Source organism: Syngnathus floridae, chromosome 2, assembly GCF_059516105.1.
Source record: "Syngnathus floridae isolate MCC-2025c chromosome 2, RoL_Sflo_1.0, whole genome shotgun sequence".
Taxonomy (NCBI): Eukaryota; Metazoa; Chordata; class Actinopteri; order Syngnathiformes; family Syngnathidae; genus Syngnathus; species Syngnathus floridae.
In genome coordinates this window covers 979,035-995,331 of record NC_142414.1, presented here as the reverse complement: position 1 = coordinate 995,331, position 16,297 = coordinate 979,035, and the positions used below count along the sequence as shown (strand labels likewise).

At 45.1% G+C, this 16,297-nt stretch overlaps 1 protein-coding gene and 3 long non-coding RNA genes across 6 annotated transcripts; all 4 read left to right on the top strand.

Annotated features, from left to right (window-relative positions):
* Positions 1-3,849: 3,849 nt before the first annotated feature.
* Positions 3,850-6,120, top strand: LOC148401235 (uncharacterized). Its single transcript, XR_015857108.1, has 5 exons — positions 3,850-4,080; positions 4,312-5,428; positions 5,513-5,583; positions 5,720-5,824; positions 5,969-6,120. It is a non-coding gene; the product is annotated as an uncharacterized LOC148401235 (long non-coding RNA).
* A 28-nt stretch (positions 6,121-6,148) lies between these two features.
* LOC148401234 (janus kinase and microtubule-interacting protein 3-like) lies at positions 6,149-7,925 on the top strand. 3 transcript variants are annotated; one of them, XM_088368734.1, is made up of 8 exons: positions 6,149-6,279; positions 6,507-6,569; positions 6,656-6,754; positions 6,836-7,075; positions 7,190-7,255; positions 7,317-7,385; positions 7,462-7,539; positions 7,596-7,925. In XM_088368734.1, the coding sequence occupies exons 1-8, from the start codon at positions 6,211-6,213 to the stop codon at positions 7,770-7,772; spliced, it is 861 nt and encodes a 286-aa protein (XP_088224860.1). In that variant the 5' UTR covers positions 6,149-6,210; the 3' UTR covers positions 7,773-7,925. The 3 variants fall into 3 exon arrangements, with proteins under 3 accessions (XP_088224860.1, XP_088224862.1, XP_088224861.1); XM_088368735.1 differs by having other exon boundaries at positions 6,156-6,279; positions 6,836-7,069; XM_088368736.1 differs by lacking the exons at positions 7,190-7,255; positions 7,317-7,385 and having other exon boundaries at positions 6,836-7,069; positions 7,480-7,539.
* A 1,258-nt stretch (positions 7,926-9,183) lies between these two features.
* On the top strand, positions 9,184-11,203 carry LOC148401233 (uncharacterized). Its single transcript, XR_015863225.1, has 3 exons — positions 9,184-9,262; positions 10,827-10,997; positions 11,121-11,203. It is a non-coding gene; the product is annotated as an uncharacterized LOC148401233 (long non-coding RNA).
* A 1,571-nt stretch (positions 11,204-12,774) lies between these two features.
* Positions 12,775-15,414, top strand: LOC148401232 (uncharacterized). Its single transcript, XR_015857163.1, has 3 exons — positions 12,775-12,941; positions 13,065-13,142; positions 15,001-15,414. It is a non-coding gene; the product is annotated as an uncharacterized LOC148401232 (long non-coding RNA).
* Positions 15,415-16,297: the final 883 nt, after the last annotated feature.

Below are 16,297 nucleotides of genomic sequence, written 5' to 3'. Positions count from 1 at the left end.
TTCCCTTCATCTACATAGAGACAGAACGATGGTGTCTTAAACATCTCATTCATTTCACCAAATAACTTCACGCAGGTGGATAACGGCCGTCTCGGTCACGCTTGCGTGATGCAGTTTTGAAGAACCAAATGCATTTATTCAATGAATAAGTCAAGCTAGTTCTATGTTTATGATGTTGTAAGTTACGGTACCGATTGAAGTTGAGTTCGAAGCCAGTGGAAAACAGCGCTGCGTTTGTGCTCTCCAGGTACAAATGTTGTGATCTCTGACTGACGACCGGGCGAGACTCGAGTAAGAGATGTCCAAACGAGCTCCGGCAGGGCGGGCCAAGGCGGAGCGAACGGACGCCCTTCAGGCCGCCAATGACGAGCTGAGAACCAAACTGATGGACGTCCAGTTAGAACTTCAGCAGGAGAAGAACAAGGTGAAAACCTCAACAGACAGACACTGCCTGCCTCCCTGCCTGCCTCCCTGCCTGCCTCCCTCCCTCCCTCCCAGTTTTCCCGATGTAGATTAGACATGCGTGTGCCATGACTGTGTCAGCCTACATCAACAAATGCACCGAGGACGTCAGCACCACTAAGAATATCATCACCCGGGGCAACCAACGACCCTGGATGACTGAGGAGGTACGTCAAACGCTACGAGCGCGGAACTCTGCCTTCAAGTCTGGCGACAAGGAGACACTGAGGACAGCGAGAGCCAACTTGAACCGTGCCATCAGGATAGCGAAGCGAGACCGCAGTCGAAAATTTCAGGATCGTTTCCACGACGTCAAAAACATCAGGAGTATGTGGCAAGGCATACGGGCGATTACAGACTACAACTCACTCTCCCCCCCCCCCCCCCGGTGGGTGTAGTTGATGCTGACTTTCTAAATGGTCTAAATAACTTCTTTGGGAGGTTCGAGGCACTAAACGGCACTCCAGCAGTTAAAACTGTCCCCCATCAGGAAGAGGAGGTACTCTGCCTTGACTCCGCCGATGTGTTGAAGACCCTGAGGAGAGTCAACCCCTGTAAGGCCCCTGGCCCCGACAACATTCCTGGGCGTGTGTTCAGGGAATGTGCAAGTCATCTGGCTGGGGTCATCACAGACATTTTTAACACCTCGCTGGGCCAAGCCACAGTGCCGGCGTGCTTTAAGACTGCCTCCATCATTCCGGTGCCGAAGAAACCTCAAATCACCTCATTTAATGATTACCGGCCTGTTGCACTGACTCCGGTTATGATGAAGTGCTTCGAAAGGCTGCTTAAAGGTCACATCGTTTCCAGACTCCCCCTATTATTTGACCCGTTCCAGTTTGCCGACCGGCAAAACCGCTCCACTCAGGACGCCATCTCCTCCGTTCTTCACCTGAGCCTGGCTCACCTGGAGGAGAAGAACACCCATGTGCGGAGGCTGTTCCTGGACTTCAGCTCAGCGTTTAACACCATCATCCCACAGCATCTGGTAGGAAAATTGGAACACCTGGGCTTCAACACCCCCCTTCGCAACTGGCTGCTAGACTTCCTCACCAACAGACCTCAGTCAGTCCGGGTCGGACAGAACACCTCTGATGTCATCACCCTCAGCACAGGCTCCCTTCAGGGCTGCGTCCTGAGCCCCCTGCTGTTCACCCTGATGACACACGACTGCGTCCTCAGGTTCACCACCAATCACATCGTGAAGTCAGCAGACGACACAACGGTGGTGGGGCTCATCAGAGACAACAACGACCTGGACTACAGAGAGGAGGTGGAGCAGCTGGTGGGCTGGTGCAGAGAAAACAGCCTGATCCTGAATGAGGAGAAGATGAAGGAGATCATCGTCGACTTCAGGAAAAAACAGCCTCACCACGCTCCACTGATCATCAACAGCTCAGCTGTGGAGGTGGTCAGCACCACCAAATTCCTGGGGGTCCACATCACAGAAGACCTCACCTGGACTATGAACACTACGGCACTGGTCAAGAGGGCACAGAAGCGCTTGTACTTCCTGCGGAGGATGAGGAGAGCCCACCTGCCCCCACCCATCATGAGGACGTTCTACAGGAGCACCATAGAGAGCATTCTGACAAGCTGTCTCTCTGTGTGGTGTGGAGGCTGCACCGCCTCCGATTGGAAGAACGTGAGGAGAGTGGTGAGGACAGCAGAGAGGATCATAGGGGCTCCTCTTCCCTCCATTCAGGACATTTCATCTCAGCGCTGCATGTCCCGTGCCCGTAACATCATCAATGACCCATCACACCCCCACCATGGACTGTTCTCCCTGCTGCCCTCTGGGAAGAGGTTTGCAGCATCCGCTGCAGGTCCACCAGGTTCTGCAACAGCTTTTTCCCTGCTGTCATCAGACTGTTGAACACTAGAACTGTTGAGCTCTAAACTGAACTCTGCATCACACATTCACAGAACTGTACTTTATGACACTACGGACCTCTATCTTGCACTATCTCGCACTACCAACTTTACTGAACTTGTATAAACCCTTTAAATAGAAGTTTAATACATGGTTTAGCATTCCTCTGCACACTCTTGAATACTGTTTTGCCTACTTGCACTATTGCATAATTATCACTGCTGCACTTTATACTTATTTTTAATATATATATATATATATATATATATATATATATATATATAGTATATGTATATATATATTTTTTCATAGGATATGTTACTTCTATTCAACTGCAATATCACTACTTTGTTGTAAGACGTATGCAACGGAATTTCGTTTTGTATGCACCATGTGCAGACAAGATGACAATAAAGTTTGTCTAAGTCTAAGTCTAAGTCATGTCAGGTCAGCTGTCTGGAGAGAGAGAGAGAAGTCAGGACCTGCGGGCGGAGCACCACCGTGCCACCGCCGCCATGACGGAACTCAAAAGCAAACTCCATGAGGAGAAGCAGAAAGAGTTAGCCATTACCAGGGAGACATTACTGCGGCAGCATGAAATGGAGCTGATGAGAGTGATCAAAATCAAAGATGGAGAGATCCAGCGACTGAATGCCTTGGTCCTCAGCCTGAGGGACGGCTCCATGGACAAGGTGATCCGCTCTATCCGTGTCCGACTATCCGCACGCCACGTCGGGCTTCGATGCGGCCGCTACCGTATTGTGTAGCTTGTCCCCAGTAAGCGTCGCGGCGCTCCGTTGCGGTCTCAACGGCCCGGTGTGGCGCAATGTCTGCTCAGGTGAGGAGGGGGGGCGCTTTGCTGGCGGAGGTGGAGGAGACGCGGCGGTGTCGGGAGACCGAGCGGTGTCGCCTCCACCAGGAGCGCGGAAGAAGCCCTGGCAGCGGCCCAGCAGGCCTGGCAGTCCCGAGCGGCCGAGCTCCGATCGGCTCATCACCAGCATCGGGAGGAGCTGAGCCGAACCAAGAGAGACTGCGAGAGGGAGATCCGCCGACTGGTAGGACTGATCAGATGCGCGGTGCGTGGCTATGTTCCCAATTTCGTTGTATACCTGCAGTGCAATGACACCTAAGGCATTCTATTCTATTCTATTTCACAAGAAGAAAATGTCCGGTTGCTCGCTTCGCTTTTGTCACAGCAAAGGTGTTCTAGTCGATTCAAGAAAAAAATTGGCCAGTTGCTCTCTTTGTTTTTGTCACAATTCTGGCAAATGAGTTTGCCCGCCTGCCTGAGCGCTCCCCGTTTGTACATCCAGACGGATGAGATCAAGCTGAAAGACAGAGCGGTTAGTGTTTTGGATGAAGCCCTGGGGCCGGCCACGTCCACCGCCTTCAGCTGCAGACTCAGGCTGCCGAGCAGCAGATCGCTGCCCTGAGGGATTCCCAAAGGGCGGGCCTAAACTACCCTGGAAGTGGGGTCAACGCCGCTACTAGCAATCCTCTTCATTGCGTAAGCCACCTCATCACACACTTGCAGTACGCATGACTTAGTTCGTTGCTGGAGGAAGGTAGCACAAAAACAGTTTTGAACTTTGAACGAGTGCTTGTGTGTGTGTGTTGCGGGGCGTTTTCAGTCTCAGGAGGATCGGGACACGCGACGGTTTCATCTGAAAATCGCTGAGCTCAGCGCAGTCATCAGGAAACTGGAGGATCGAAACGCCCTGCTTTCTGAAGAGCGCAATGAACTGGTAATTTATTGACGGCACGCTTGAAGGTTTGCGCTACGTTTGATGCGCGCCATCCAGCGATGCACCCATTGCGCTTGCTTATTAGTTGAGCGGCGCGGCGAGTCGGTTGCCTGGTAGATGTCTTTTATTGGGAGCCAAAGCCACGATTCCGTTCAAACCGATGCAAAAGGAATGGATACGTTCTGGCCCGCGTGTTGTGCGTCTTTCACATCCCGCACTTCATGCTTGCAGCTAAAGCGACTGAGAGAAACAGAAAGCCAGTTTCTGCCACTCCTGTACAAAAACAAACGCCTGAGCAGGAAGAATGAAGAACTCTCGCTGGTGCTGTGTCGCCTTGAAAACAAAGTGCGCTTTGTCACCCAGGAGAACGAGGAGATGGCAAGCTTGGTAAGTCGACGCGGACAACGGCGGCGTGCCAACAGAGTCCACTGCATTTGTGTTCCACAGAGAAGGCCTAGTTCGCTCAATGACCTGGACCGCGGTTGCGGCCAGCAGGACGGTGAAATGGAGTTCCTTCAAGTTGTGGAGCAGCGGCACATCATCGACGACTTGTCCAAGGTCTTCAGGCAGGCGACTCGGTGCACGTACGGCAGCGCCGCGCTCGCTCGCTGTCGCCAGGAAACCTTTTCCGTCCAAAGCTTGGCCGGCGGCCGCCATCCAAAAAATTGGCCCCTTAAATTCCGACCTTTCAAGCAGGAGCATTGTGCGCACGCGTTTGAACACGCTTTAGACTTGTTTTGCCGTTTTCAGCAGCTCAAAGCTCCCGTTTTGTCAGCGCCTTTGCCACTCGCTGTGCGCTGAAAACGACGGACTTGCCCGGCTGCTCAGCCCGTCAACCATGAGCCGCGAGCGCGACGTCATTGTCCGTAGGCAGCTAGTGGCAAAATGCACCCTGTTAGAGTTGCGCTCGCTCCAACTTATTTTGCAAGAACCACACGGGAGACAAGTAAGTTCTTTTGGACACCTGCAGGTGGAGAGTCCATCCGTTGTACGAATGAAGTCTGACTCTCGGCTCCTGCACGAGCATTTTAATTAAGAGAAACAGGGTGGGTGTAAGAGTGGATTGAATAGAGGAAGCCCTTGACCTCTAGTCAAAACATAGCAAGGGGTGTTTTACGACTTTGTGTAGGAAGGGATAAGCGATAGGGATAAATAAGGGATAAATAATATTATTTACTACAGGTTGCAGTCAAAGTCAAAGCAACATAATGATACGATAAAGATAATCTGGAAAACCCTGACACACCCTGTAGTTGTCACTTTTGGAAAAGACGAGCGTCCCTCCAATCATCGCCGGTGACGTGTTTTTCAGGCTCTGGAGACAGGAGCTCATGTCAGAAATGTCATTGTGAGTCGCGTTTGTTTCTGCGCCGGAGCCGTTCGTTCCCTTTGCATCCAAAGAATCTCAAAGGCGGATTATTTGTGTCGACAGGAGAGAGATTTGCTGCTACGATACCGACGTCGAGAATCTCTGAGGAGGAACAAAGCGTGAGGTCCTGCAAGGTGGGTCTGTTTGTTTGCGGCTGCTTGGTGTTGCGCAAGATGAAATGGCCTTTTTCTCGCTATCGTTCCTCTCGTCGATTCATCGTGAGGTGTCGCTTCAGTTTGTTCAGAGAGATGTTTGCTTCCGCGCCCGCAGGTCATCAGAACATTTTACGGCTACGACGAAGACGTGTTGGTGGACTCGGACGGATCGTCCTTGTCTTTTCACACCGACAGAACCCCCGACACGGAACCCGAAGAGGTAGCCCGCCATTTCTGCTAGCGTATTGGCACCAAACATTCCTCTTCAGCCTGGAATCGGACTCGTCTTTGCGTCGCGGGTGCTTTGTCGCCGGTCTGACTGATTCTGGTACTAGTGCTGTGTTGCATTGGTGTGTGCATGAAGAGGCGGAGCTTCGCTACCGCCAGCTGACGCAAGAATATCAAGCGCTGCAACGAGCCTACGCTCTGCTAGCCCAGACCAGCGAAGGGGACTACGACGCCGAGAAGGAGATCAAGGTGGCGCCCCTTCCCGCAACCCCCGGCCGGGTCGCAGCCTCCCCGTTCTCACCCAGCCTCGGGTGTTCTCTGGTCTGAAAGGAGGAGGAGGAGCCTCCCTCCTCCTCCTTTCAGACCAGAGAAAAGCTGATGGTAGAAATGGGTCACTATCAAAGCAGAGTAGCAGATCTGGAGTCAGCGCTGAAGCAACAAGGACAGGTAAGCTCATCAATGAGCACACCTTTTTCTCAGACAAAATAGCTACATTCTTCAGTCACTCATCCGTCTGGCATTACTGGACCAACCCCCACCCCCCCCCCCCCCACCCCCCGAACGTGGCTGGGAAAATGCGGAGAAAAGCAAATGTCATTTTCCAGTCAACCAAAGAATTTGTGGATGAAAATGACACAACATTCCAAAGCTGTCCACGCGTTTGTCTCTTCTAGAATGTCAAGTGGGTGGAGGAGAAGCAGCTGCTGCGTCAGAGCAATCAGCAGTTGGCCGAAAAGGTGACGGAAAGAAAGGCGCTGGGCGGAGTCGCTTGGCGTCACACCTGTCGGGAAGCCCCGCAGATGAGGTCTGACTGTCTTTTCAGGTCAGGCGGATGGAGGCGGAAGAAGCGCGTATGAAAGAGCACATCCAGGATATCCGAGACCAAAACGAACTGCTTGAGTTCCGCATCCTGGAGCTGGAGGTGGGAAGACTCGCACAAGCGTGTTGAGGCCAGAGATGTGACGGACGGACGGACGGACGGATGCATGCCTCTGCCTTTCAGGAGAGGGAGTGGCGCTCCCCCGTCTTGAAGTTTCTGCAAGTCCGTTTCCCAGACGGCCTCAGCCCTTTGCAGATCTACTGCGAGGCCGAGGGCGTGAGCGTACGTAAGGCGTCCCTCGCAACCCTAACCTTAACCCGAGGTCCCAGAACACCTTACATTGCTCCTTGCGCCTTTCCCCCGGACATCGTCATCAGTGATCTGATGAAGAAGCTGGACATCCTGGGCTATAACGCCGTAAGTGTATGTCGAACTCCTTATGTTCGCACTCCACGAGACTCGGCGGCTCAAATGTGACTTTTGGAAGGCTTTGCGCTGAAAGAAGCTTGTTGACGCTGTGCCTTTGGGCTCTTGCAGAATCTCACCAACGAGGAGCAGGTGGTCGTGATTCACGCCAGGACCCTTCTCACCCTAGCCGAGAAGGTAACGCGCACGTCCACGCACGCTCTCGCATTCTGCTTATGTGACAGCAGCCTTTCCTCAGTGGTTAGAATACATCAAAGTGACCAAGTCAGCACTTCAACAGAAGATGTTGGACATTGAAAGTGAGAAGGTAGACAGACATGCGACATCAGCCAAGGGGAACTCCGGCAATGTACCCCAACAATTCTGACCTTGAGCTGTGCTAGGATATGTTCTGCAAGCAGAAGGGCTACCTGGATGAAGAGTTGGACTTCAGGAAGTGTTCCATGGACCAGGCTCATAAGGTAAGCCGCCCTCAAATCTCCCGCCGGACCACTGATGGACGAGGATTGCGGCCCAGAGGATCCTGGAGCTGGAGGCCATGTTGTACGAGGCGCTACCGCAGCGGGACTGCCCCGCCACGGACGGCGAAAAAGCCAGCCACGCTGGCGTGAATGACGTGCTGACGGCGGATCAGAGTGCGTGTTGGCTTCACTTGAGTTCAATTTGGTATTTTGGTCAAAAGCGCATGTGGTGAAATTCCACAAAGTAGGATGGGCAAACACATTTCTTTAAACTATGAGTGTCAATTGGGCTCTCGAAATGGCAGGGAAAAGATGCACAGCAAAACGAAAATACGTAGATGAACACAGGACGTTTTAATCAGAGTGGGAAAGTTTCTATTTTTTGTTGAACGTGATGGCAAACCATTCTGCCTGATATGTCAGACCTCAGCGCATTTCAAAGATTCAAATCTTCAGCGCCATGCACTTCAGCTCACTCCATGCTAACATTGATCATGCGTCGAACCCGCAACATCATGCTTAAGAGGTGGCCATGCTAACCAGTGCGCCATTATGTCAACGCATAATAACTAAGTCTACTGATCAAAACAGCGGTTACTATATGACGTCGCTACGTCGTGGTCACGTGACGCAGACAAGACGTCAATGGACGTGGGCAGAGTTAACTTGTTTAAAAGGGAGTGGGCAGAAGAAATATTTAATTTATTTAAATCTATTTTGAGTGCACACCATTATGCCAATGCATAACAACTGTAAATCTACTAAACAAAACAGCGGTTGCTATATGACATCTGCCACGTCGTGGTCACGTGACATACGTGACGTCGATGGGCGTAACTTTCGCCGGAATTCAAATCCGCGGGGAGAGTTAACTTGTTTAAAAGAGAGTGGGCAGAAGAATTATTTAATTTATTTAAATCTATTTGGTGTGTGCGCCATTATGTCAATGCATAACAACTGTAAGTCTACTAAACAAAACAGCGGTTGCTATATGACGTCTGCCACGTCGTGGTCACGTGACGCGGACGTGACGTCGACGCCTACTTTACATCCCACCGATCACAGGACCCCTCGGCTGCATAACCGTGCCCCCTTCCCAACCAATCGGATTTGCTATACGCGAAAACGACGCCAATGGAAAGAGCTTCCGCCCAAATTTAAATCCGTGGGCGTGGCTCGCAGCAGGAAGTAGGAAAATGGCGGCGATGTTGACAAAGACACAGCGGATGGTAACATACGACTAACAAGAGAAATATTTTTATTTTCTGCTCGCAACTGGACCGTCCAGAGCGTACACGGTAAGTACAACTCATCGTTTTTAAAAAGAAGTACTTTTGTTGCCCTGAAAAGCGAGTGAGCGTGGCGTTTGTGGGGGACGTCGAATTTCGACGATTCTTTCTGGTCAACGGTTGTAAATGATTGTGTTGATTAAAAAAGAAAACTTGATGTAACTCTACTTTTAACTGCCGTTTCAGATAGATTTGGAATTGCATCACATCCAATTTTGCCTAGAGCGTACACGGTAAGTAACACTCGTTGTGTTTAAGGAGATTTACGTTTGTAATAGCAGAAGTGTAGCCGCGTTGCGTTGTACGTGTGAATGTTGGTCCAGGCGAAATGTTAATGTTTAATTTCATTCCTTTAGGTTCCACGGTGTTTGTTGGCTGCAAGTTTTCCACTGCAAGAAGAGGCTCATATCATTGACCAGGAGCGAGCTACAATGGTGAGTAGCCATAACATTTATGTTTAACACTTCCTATTTCATGTCTAACAGTACTTGATTTAACAAATAACCATAAATAAATACAGTGTGGGCACTGAAGTTAACATATGTGATTATACTGCCTAATCTGTCACCGAGTAGATTGTTGCAAAGTAATATAAGATCCAAAGTTGTAATTCAGAATAGTTTTCAAAAGAAGGCCATTAGAATTATATACAAGTCTGATTACCCTGAACAAGCTATTAATTAAATCACAAATTCTTCAATTCAAAGATTTGGTAGATTATCAGACAAATAATGTCTAACAGTAATTGATTTAACACATCACGATAAGTAGATTGAGTGTGGGCACTCTCAAGTTAACAGATATGATTATACTGCCTAATCTGTTACAGAGTATGTTGTTGCCAAGTAATGTAGAATAGATCCAAAGTAGTAATCCAGAATAGTTTTGAAGAGGCCATTAGAATAATAAACAAATCTGATTACCTTGAACATAATAACAAGCTAAGTGTTTAATATGTCCTATGAAGTCAAAATTGGGCACCATCATGTGGTGAAATTTGGAATTGCATCACATCCAATTTTGCCTGGGAACAAACAGATTAAATAAATCTTAGTTTTGAATAAGCCACTCCTTCTCAAACAAGTAAACTCTGCCCATTTCGCGCAGTAGATGTTCTGTTAATATCTAGTATTTATACAAAGTCATAATTTAAATTGCTTTCAACCTTCATTCATCGGTTCAACCAACATTACTCGCTCTTATTACCAACTTGTATTGATTTAACTAAGCGTTTAATACTTCCTATCAGGTCTCAAGGCAAGATTTGGCAAAATACAGTTTCAGCAAATCCAATTTGGCCAGGGAACAAAAATAGATTAAATAAACTAAATAAGTCTTCTTCCCATTAAATAAATCAGAAAAGTCTGTCTTGTAACCAGTCCTCTTCAAACAAGTAAAGTCTGCCCATTTTGTGCCGTAGATTTTGTGTCTATGCCTAGTATTTAAACAAAATCATAATTTAAACGACTTCTTTCCTTCATTCACTTTGGAAATTTGGAATTGCAGCAAATCGAATTTTGCCAGGGAACAAAAATAGATCAATTAAACTAAATAAGTCTTCTTCCCATTAAATAAATTAAAAAAGTCTGTCTTGTAACCAGTCCTTTTCAAACAAGTAAAGTCTGCCCATTTTGTGCCGTCGATTTTGTGTTTATGCCTAGTATTTATACAAAATCATAATTTAAAGGACTTCATTCCTTCATTCACTTTGGAAATTTGGAATTGCAGCACATCAAATTTTGCCTGGGAAGAAAAGTAGATTAAATAAATTTAATAAGTCTTACTACTTCCCATTAAATAAATTAAATACGTCTTACTTGTTTCCACTCCTTTTCAAAACAGTAGTTTAAAACGAGGGCCCTTCACTCAATCTTTAACCTCAACCCCGCACGTTGTGTTGTATCTGTGAATGTTGGTTGTGGCCAAATGATAGTTTTCTTTCATTCGTTTAGGTTCCAAGAAAACTTGATGTAACTCTACTTTTAACTGCCGTTTCAGATAAGCGGGTATTACGTCGCAGTCATGTGCCGCGGATATGACGTAATTGCCCGAACCTCCGCCAAAATTCAAATCTGTTGGCGCGATGGCCGTGAGCCACTGAGCAGCGACGATTATCAACAGAAATATCTTTATTTTCTGCTTGCAACTGGACCGTCTAGAGCGTACACGGTAAGTAACACTCATTGTGTTTAAGGAGATTTACGTTTGTAATAGCAGAAGTGTAGCCGCGTTGCGTTGTACGTGTGAAAATTGGTCGAGGCGAAATGTTAATGTTTAATTTCATTCCTTTAGGTTCCACGGTGTTTGTTGGCTGCAAGTTTTCCACTGCAAGAAGAGGCTCGTATCATTGACCAGGAGCGAGCTACAATGGTGAGTAGCCATAACATTTATGTTAAACACTTCCTATTTCATGTCTAACAGTACTTGATTTAACAAATAACCATAAATTAATACAGTGTGGGCACTGAAGTTAACATATGTGATTATACTGCCTAATCTGTCACCGAGTAGATTGTTGCAAAGTAATATAAGATCCAAAGTTGTAATTCAGAATAGTTTTCAAAAGAAGGCCATTAGAATTATATACAAGTCTGATTACCCTGAACATAACAACAAGCTATTAATTAAATCACAAATTCTTCAATTCAAAGATTTGGTAGATTATCAGACAAATAATGTCTAACAGTAATTGATTTAACACATCACGATAAGTAGATTGAGTGTGGGCACTCTCAAGTTAACATATATGATTATACTGCCTAATCTGTTACAGAGTATGTTGTTGCCAAGTAATGTAGAATAGATCCAAAGTAGTAATCCAGAATAGTTTTGAAGAGGCCATTAGAATAATAAACAAATCTGATTACCTTGAACATAATAACAAGCTAAGTGTTTAATATGTCCAATGAAGTCAAAATTGGGCACCATCATGTGGTGAAATTTGGAATTGCATCACATCCAATTTTGCCTGGGAACAAACAGATTAAATAAATCTTAGTTTTGAATAAGCCACTCCTTCTCAAACAAGTAAACTCTGCCCATTTCGCGCAGTAGATGTTCTGTTAATATCTAGTATTTATACAAAGTCATAATTTAAATTGCTTTCAACCTTCATTCATCGGTTCAACCAACATTACTCGCTCTTATTACCAACTTGTATTGATTTAACTAAGCGTTTAATACTTCCTATCAGGTCTCAAGGCAAGATTTGGCAAAATACAGTTTCAGCAAATCCAATTTTGCCAGGGAACAAAAATAGATTAAATAAACTAAATAAGTCTTCTTCCCATTAAATAAATCAGAAAAGTCTGTCTTGTAACCAGTCCTCTTCAAACAAGTAAAGTCTGCCCATTTTGTGCCGTAGATTTTGTGTCTATGCCTAGTATTTAAACAAAATCATAATTTAAACGACTTCTTTCCTTCATTCACTTTGGAAATTTGGAATTGCAGCAAATCGAATTTTGCCAGGGAACAAAAATAGATCAATTAAACTAAATAAGTCTTCTTCCCATTAAATAAATTAAAAAAGTCTGTCTTGTAACCAGTCCTTTTCAAACAAGTAAAGTCTGCCCATTTTGTGCCGTCGATTTTGTGTTAATGCCTAGTATTTATACAAAATCATAATTTAAAGGACTTCATTCCTTCATTCACTTTGGAAATTTGGAATTGCAGCACATCAAATTTTGCCTGGGAAGAAAAGTAGATTAAATAAATTTAATAAGTCTTACTACTTCCCATTAAATAAATTAAATACGTCTTACTTGTTCCCACTCCTTTTCAAAACAGTAGTTTAAAACGAGGGCCCTTCACTCAATCTTTAACCTCAACCCCGCACGTTGTGTTGTATCTGTGAATGTTGGTTGTGGCCAAATGATAGTTTTCTTTCATTCGTTTAGGTTCCAAGAAAACTTGATGTAACTCTACTTTTAACTGCCGTTTCAGATAAGCGGGTATTACGTCGCAGTCATGTGCCGCGGATATGACGTAATTGCCCGAACCTCCGCCAAAATTCAAATCTGTTGGCGCGATGGCCGTGAGCCACTGAGCAGCGACGATTATCAACAGAAATATCTTTATTTTCTGCTTGCAACTGGACCGTCTAGAGCGTACACGGTAAGTAACACTCATTGTGTTTAAGGAGATTTACGTTTGTAATAGCAGAAGTGTAGCCGCGTTGCGTTGTACGTGTGAAAATTGGTCGAGGCGAAATGTTAATGTTTAATTTCATTCCTTTAGGTTCCACGGTGTTTGTTGGCTGCAAGTTTTCCACTGCAAGAAGAGGCTCGTATCATTGACCAGGAGCGAGCTACAATGGTGAGTAGCCATAACATTTATGTTAAACACTTCCTATTTCATGTCTAACAGTACTTGATTTAACAAATAACCATAAATTAATACAGTGTGGGCACTGAAGTTAACATATGTGATTATACTGCCTAATCTGTCACGGAGTAGATTGTTGCAAAGTAATATAAGATCCAAAGTTGTAATTCAGAATAGTTTTCAAAAGAAGGCCATTAGAATTATATACAAGTGTGATTACCCTTAATATAACAACAAGCTATTAATTAAATCACAAATTCTTCAATTCAAAGATTTGGTAGATTATCAGACAAATAATGTCTAACAGTAATTGATTTAACACATCACGATAAGTAGATTGAGTGTGGGCACTCTCAAGTTAACAGATATGATTATACTGCCTAATCTGTTACAGAGTATGTTGTTGCCAAGTAATGTAGAATAGATCCAAAGTAGTAATCCAGAATAGTTTTGAAGAGGCCATTAGAATAATAAACAAATCTGATTACCTTGAACATAATAACAAGCTAAGTGTTTAATATGTCCTATGAAGTCAAAATTGGGCACCATCATGTGGTGAAATTTGGAATTGCATCACATCCAATTTTGCCTGGGAACAAACAGATTAAATAAATCTTAGTTTTGAATAAGCCACTCCTTCTCAAACAAGTAAACTCTGCCCATTTCGCGCAGTAGATGTTCTGTTAATATCTAGTATTTATACAAAGTCATAATTTAAATTGCTTTCAACCTTCATTCATCGGTTCAACCAACATTACTCGCTCTTATTACCAACTTGTATTGATTTAACTAAGCGTTTAATACTTCCTATCAGGTCTCAAGGCAAGATTTGGCAAAATACAGTTTCAGCAAATCCAATTTTGCCAGGGAACAAAAATAGATTAAATAAACTAAATAAGTCTTCTTCCCATTAAATAAATCAGAAAAGTCTGTCTTGTAACCAGTCCTCTTCAAACAAGTAAAGTCTGCCCATTTTGTGCCGTAGATTTTGTGTCTATGCCTAGTATTTAAACAAAATCATAATTTAAACGACTTCTTTCCTTCATTCACTTTGGAAATTTGGAATTGCAGCAAATCGAATTTTGCCAGGGAACAAAAATAGATCAATTAAACTAAATAAGTCTTCTTCCCATTAAATAAATTAAAAAAGTCTGTCTTGTAACCAGTCCTTTTCAAACAAGTAAAGTCTGCCCATTTTGTGCCGTCGATTTTGTGTTAATGCCTAGTATTTATACAAAATCATAATTTAAAGGACTTCATTCCTTCATTCACTTTGGAAATTTGGAATTGCAGCACATCAAATTTTGCCTGGGAAGAAAAGTAGATTAAATAAATTTAATAAGTCTTACTACTTCCCATTAAATAAATTAAATACGTCTTACTTGTTCCCACTCCTTTTCAAAAAAGTAGTTTAAAACGAGGTCCCTTCACTCAACCTTTAACCCTATTTATTCACCTTCTAGGCTAAGTGTTAAAGGCTAAGTGTTAAAGGCTAAGTGTTAAAGGCTAAGTGTTAAAGGCTAAGTGTTAGAGGCTAAGTGCCAGAGGCTAGGCGCCAGAGGCGAGTTTTTGTGGGCTGAAGTTTTAGTGGGGTTAGTGTGAATACAATCCAAAAGAATACAACAGAATACAATACAATAGAATATAATACATAGATTAAATTCAATAGCTCTTACTACTTCCCATTAAATAAATTAAATACGTCTTACTTGTTCCCAATCCTTTTCAAAAAAGTAGTTTAAAACGAGGGCCCTTCACTCAACCTTTAACCTCAACCCCGCACGTCACATTGTGTTGTATCTGTGAATGTTGGTTGTGGCCAAATGATAGTTTTCTTTCATTCGTTTAGGTTCCACGGTGTTTGTTGGCTATGTTTTCCACTGTCAGAAGGATGAAAATACAAAGTACAACGCTTGGACGTGGGCGAAGACGTCACCGGTGAGTCCTTCCTTCCTATTTATTTACCTTCTAGATGCTAGAGGCTAAGTGTTAGAGGCTAAGTGTTAGAGGCTAAGTGTTAAAGGCAACACAATACGAACAACACAACACAATACGAACAACTCAACACAATATGAACAACACAATATGAACAACACAACACAATACGAACAACACAATATGAACAACACAACACAATACGAACAACACAACACATTACGAACAACACAACACAATACGAACAACACAACGATACTGCACTGAACAACACGATACCGCACTGAGAAACACGATACCGCACTGAACAACACGATACCGCACTGAACAACACCATGCCGCACTGAACACCATGCCGCACTGAACAACACCATCCTGCACTGAACAACACCATCCCGCACTGAACAACACCATGCCGCACTGAACAACATTATGCCGCACTGAACATTATGCCGCACTGAACAACACCATGCCGCACTGAACAACACCATGCCGAACTGAACAACATTATGCCGCACTGAACAACACCATGCCGCACTGAACAACACCATGCCGCACTGAACAACACCATGCCGCACTGAACAACACCATGCCGCACTGAACAACATTATGCCGCATTGAACAACACCATCCTGCACTGAACAACACCATCCTGCACTGAACAACACCATTCCGCATTGAACACCATTCCGCATTGAACACCATGCCGCACTGAACAACACCATCCCGCACTGAACAACACCATCCCGCACTGAACAACACCATGCCGCACTGAACAACATTATGCCGCACTGAACAACATTGTGCCGCACTGAACAACACCATGCCGCACTGAACAACACCATGCCGCACTGAACAACACCATGCTGCACTGAACAACATTATAACGCACTGAACAACACCATCCCGCACTGAACAACACCATGCCGCACTAAACAACATTATGCCGCACTGAACAACATTATGCCGAAATGAACAACACCATGCCGCACTGAACAACACCATGCCGCACTGAACAACACCATGCCGCACTGAACAACACCATGCCGCACTGAACAACACGATCCCGCATTGAACACCATCCCGCGTTGAACAACACCATGCCGCACTGAACAACACCATGCCGCACTGAACAACACCATGCCGCACTGAACAACACCATGCCGCACTGAACAACACCATGCCGCACTGAACAACACCATTCCGCACTG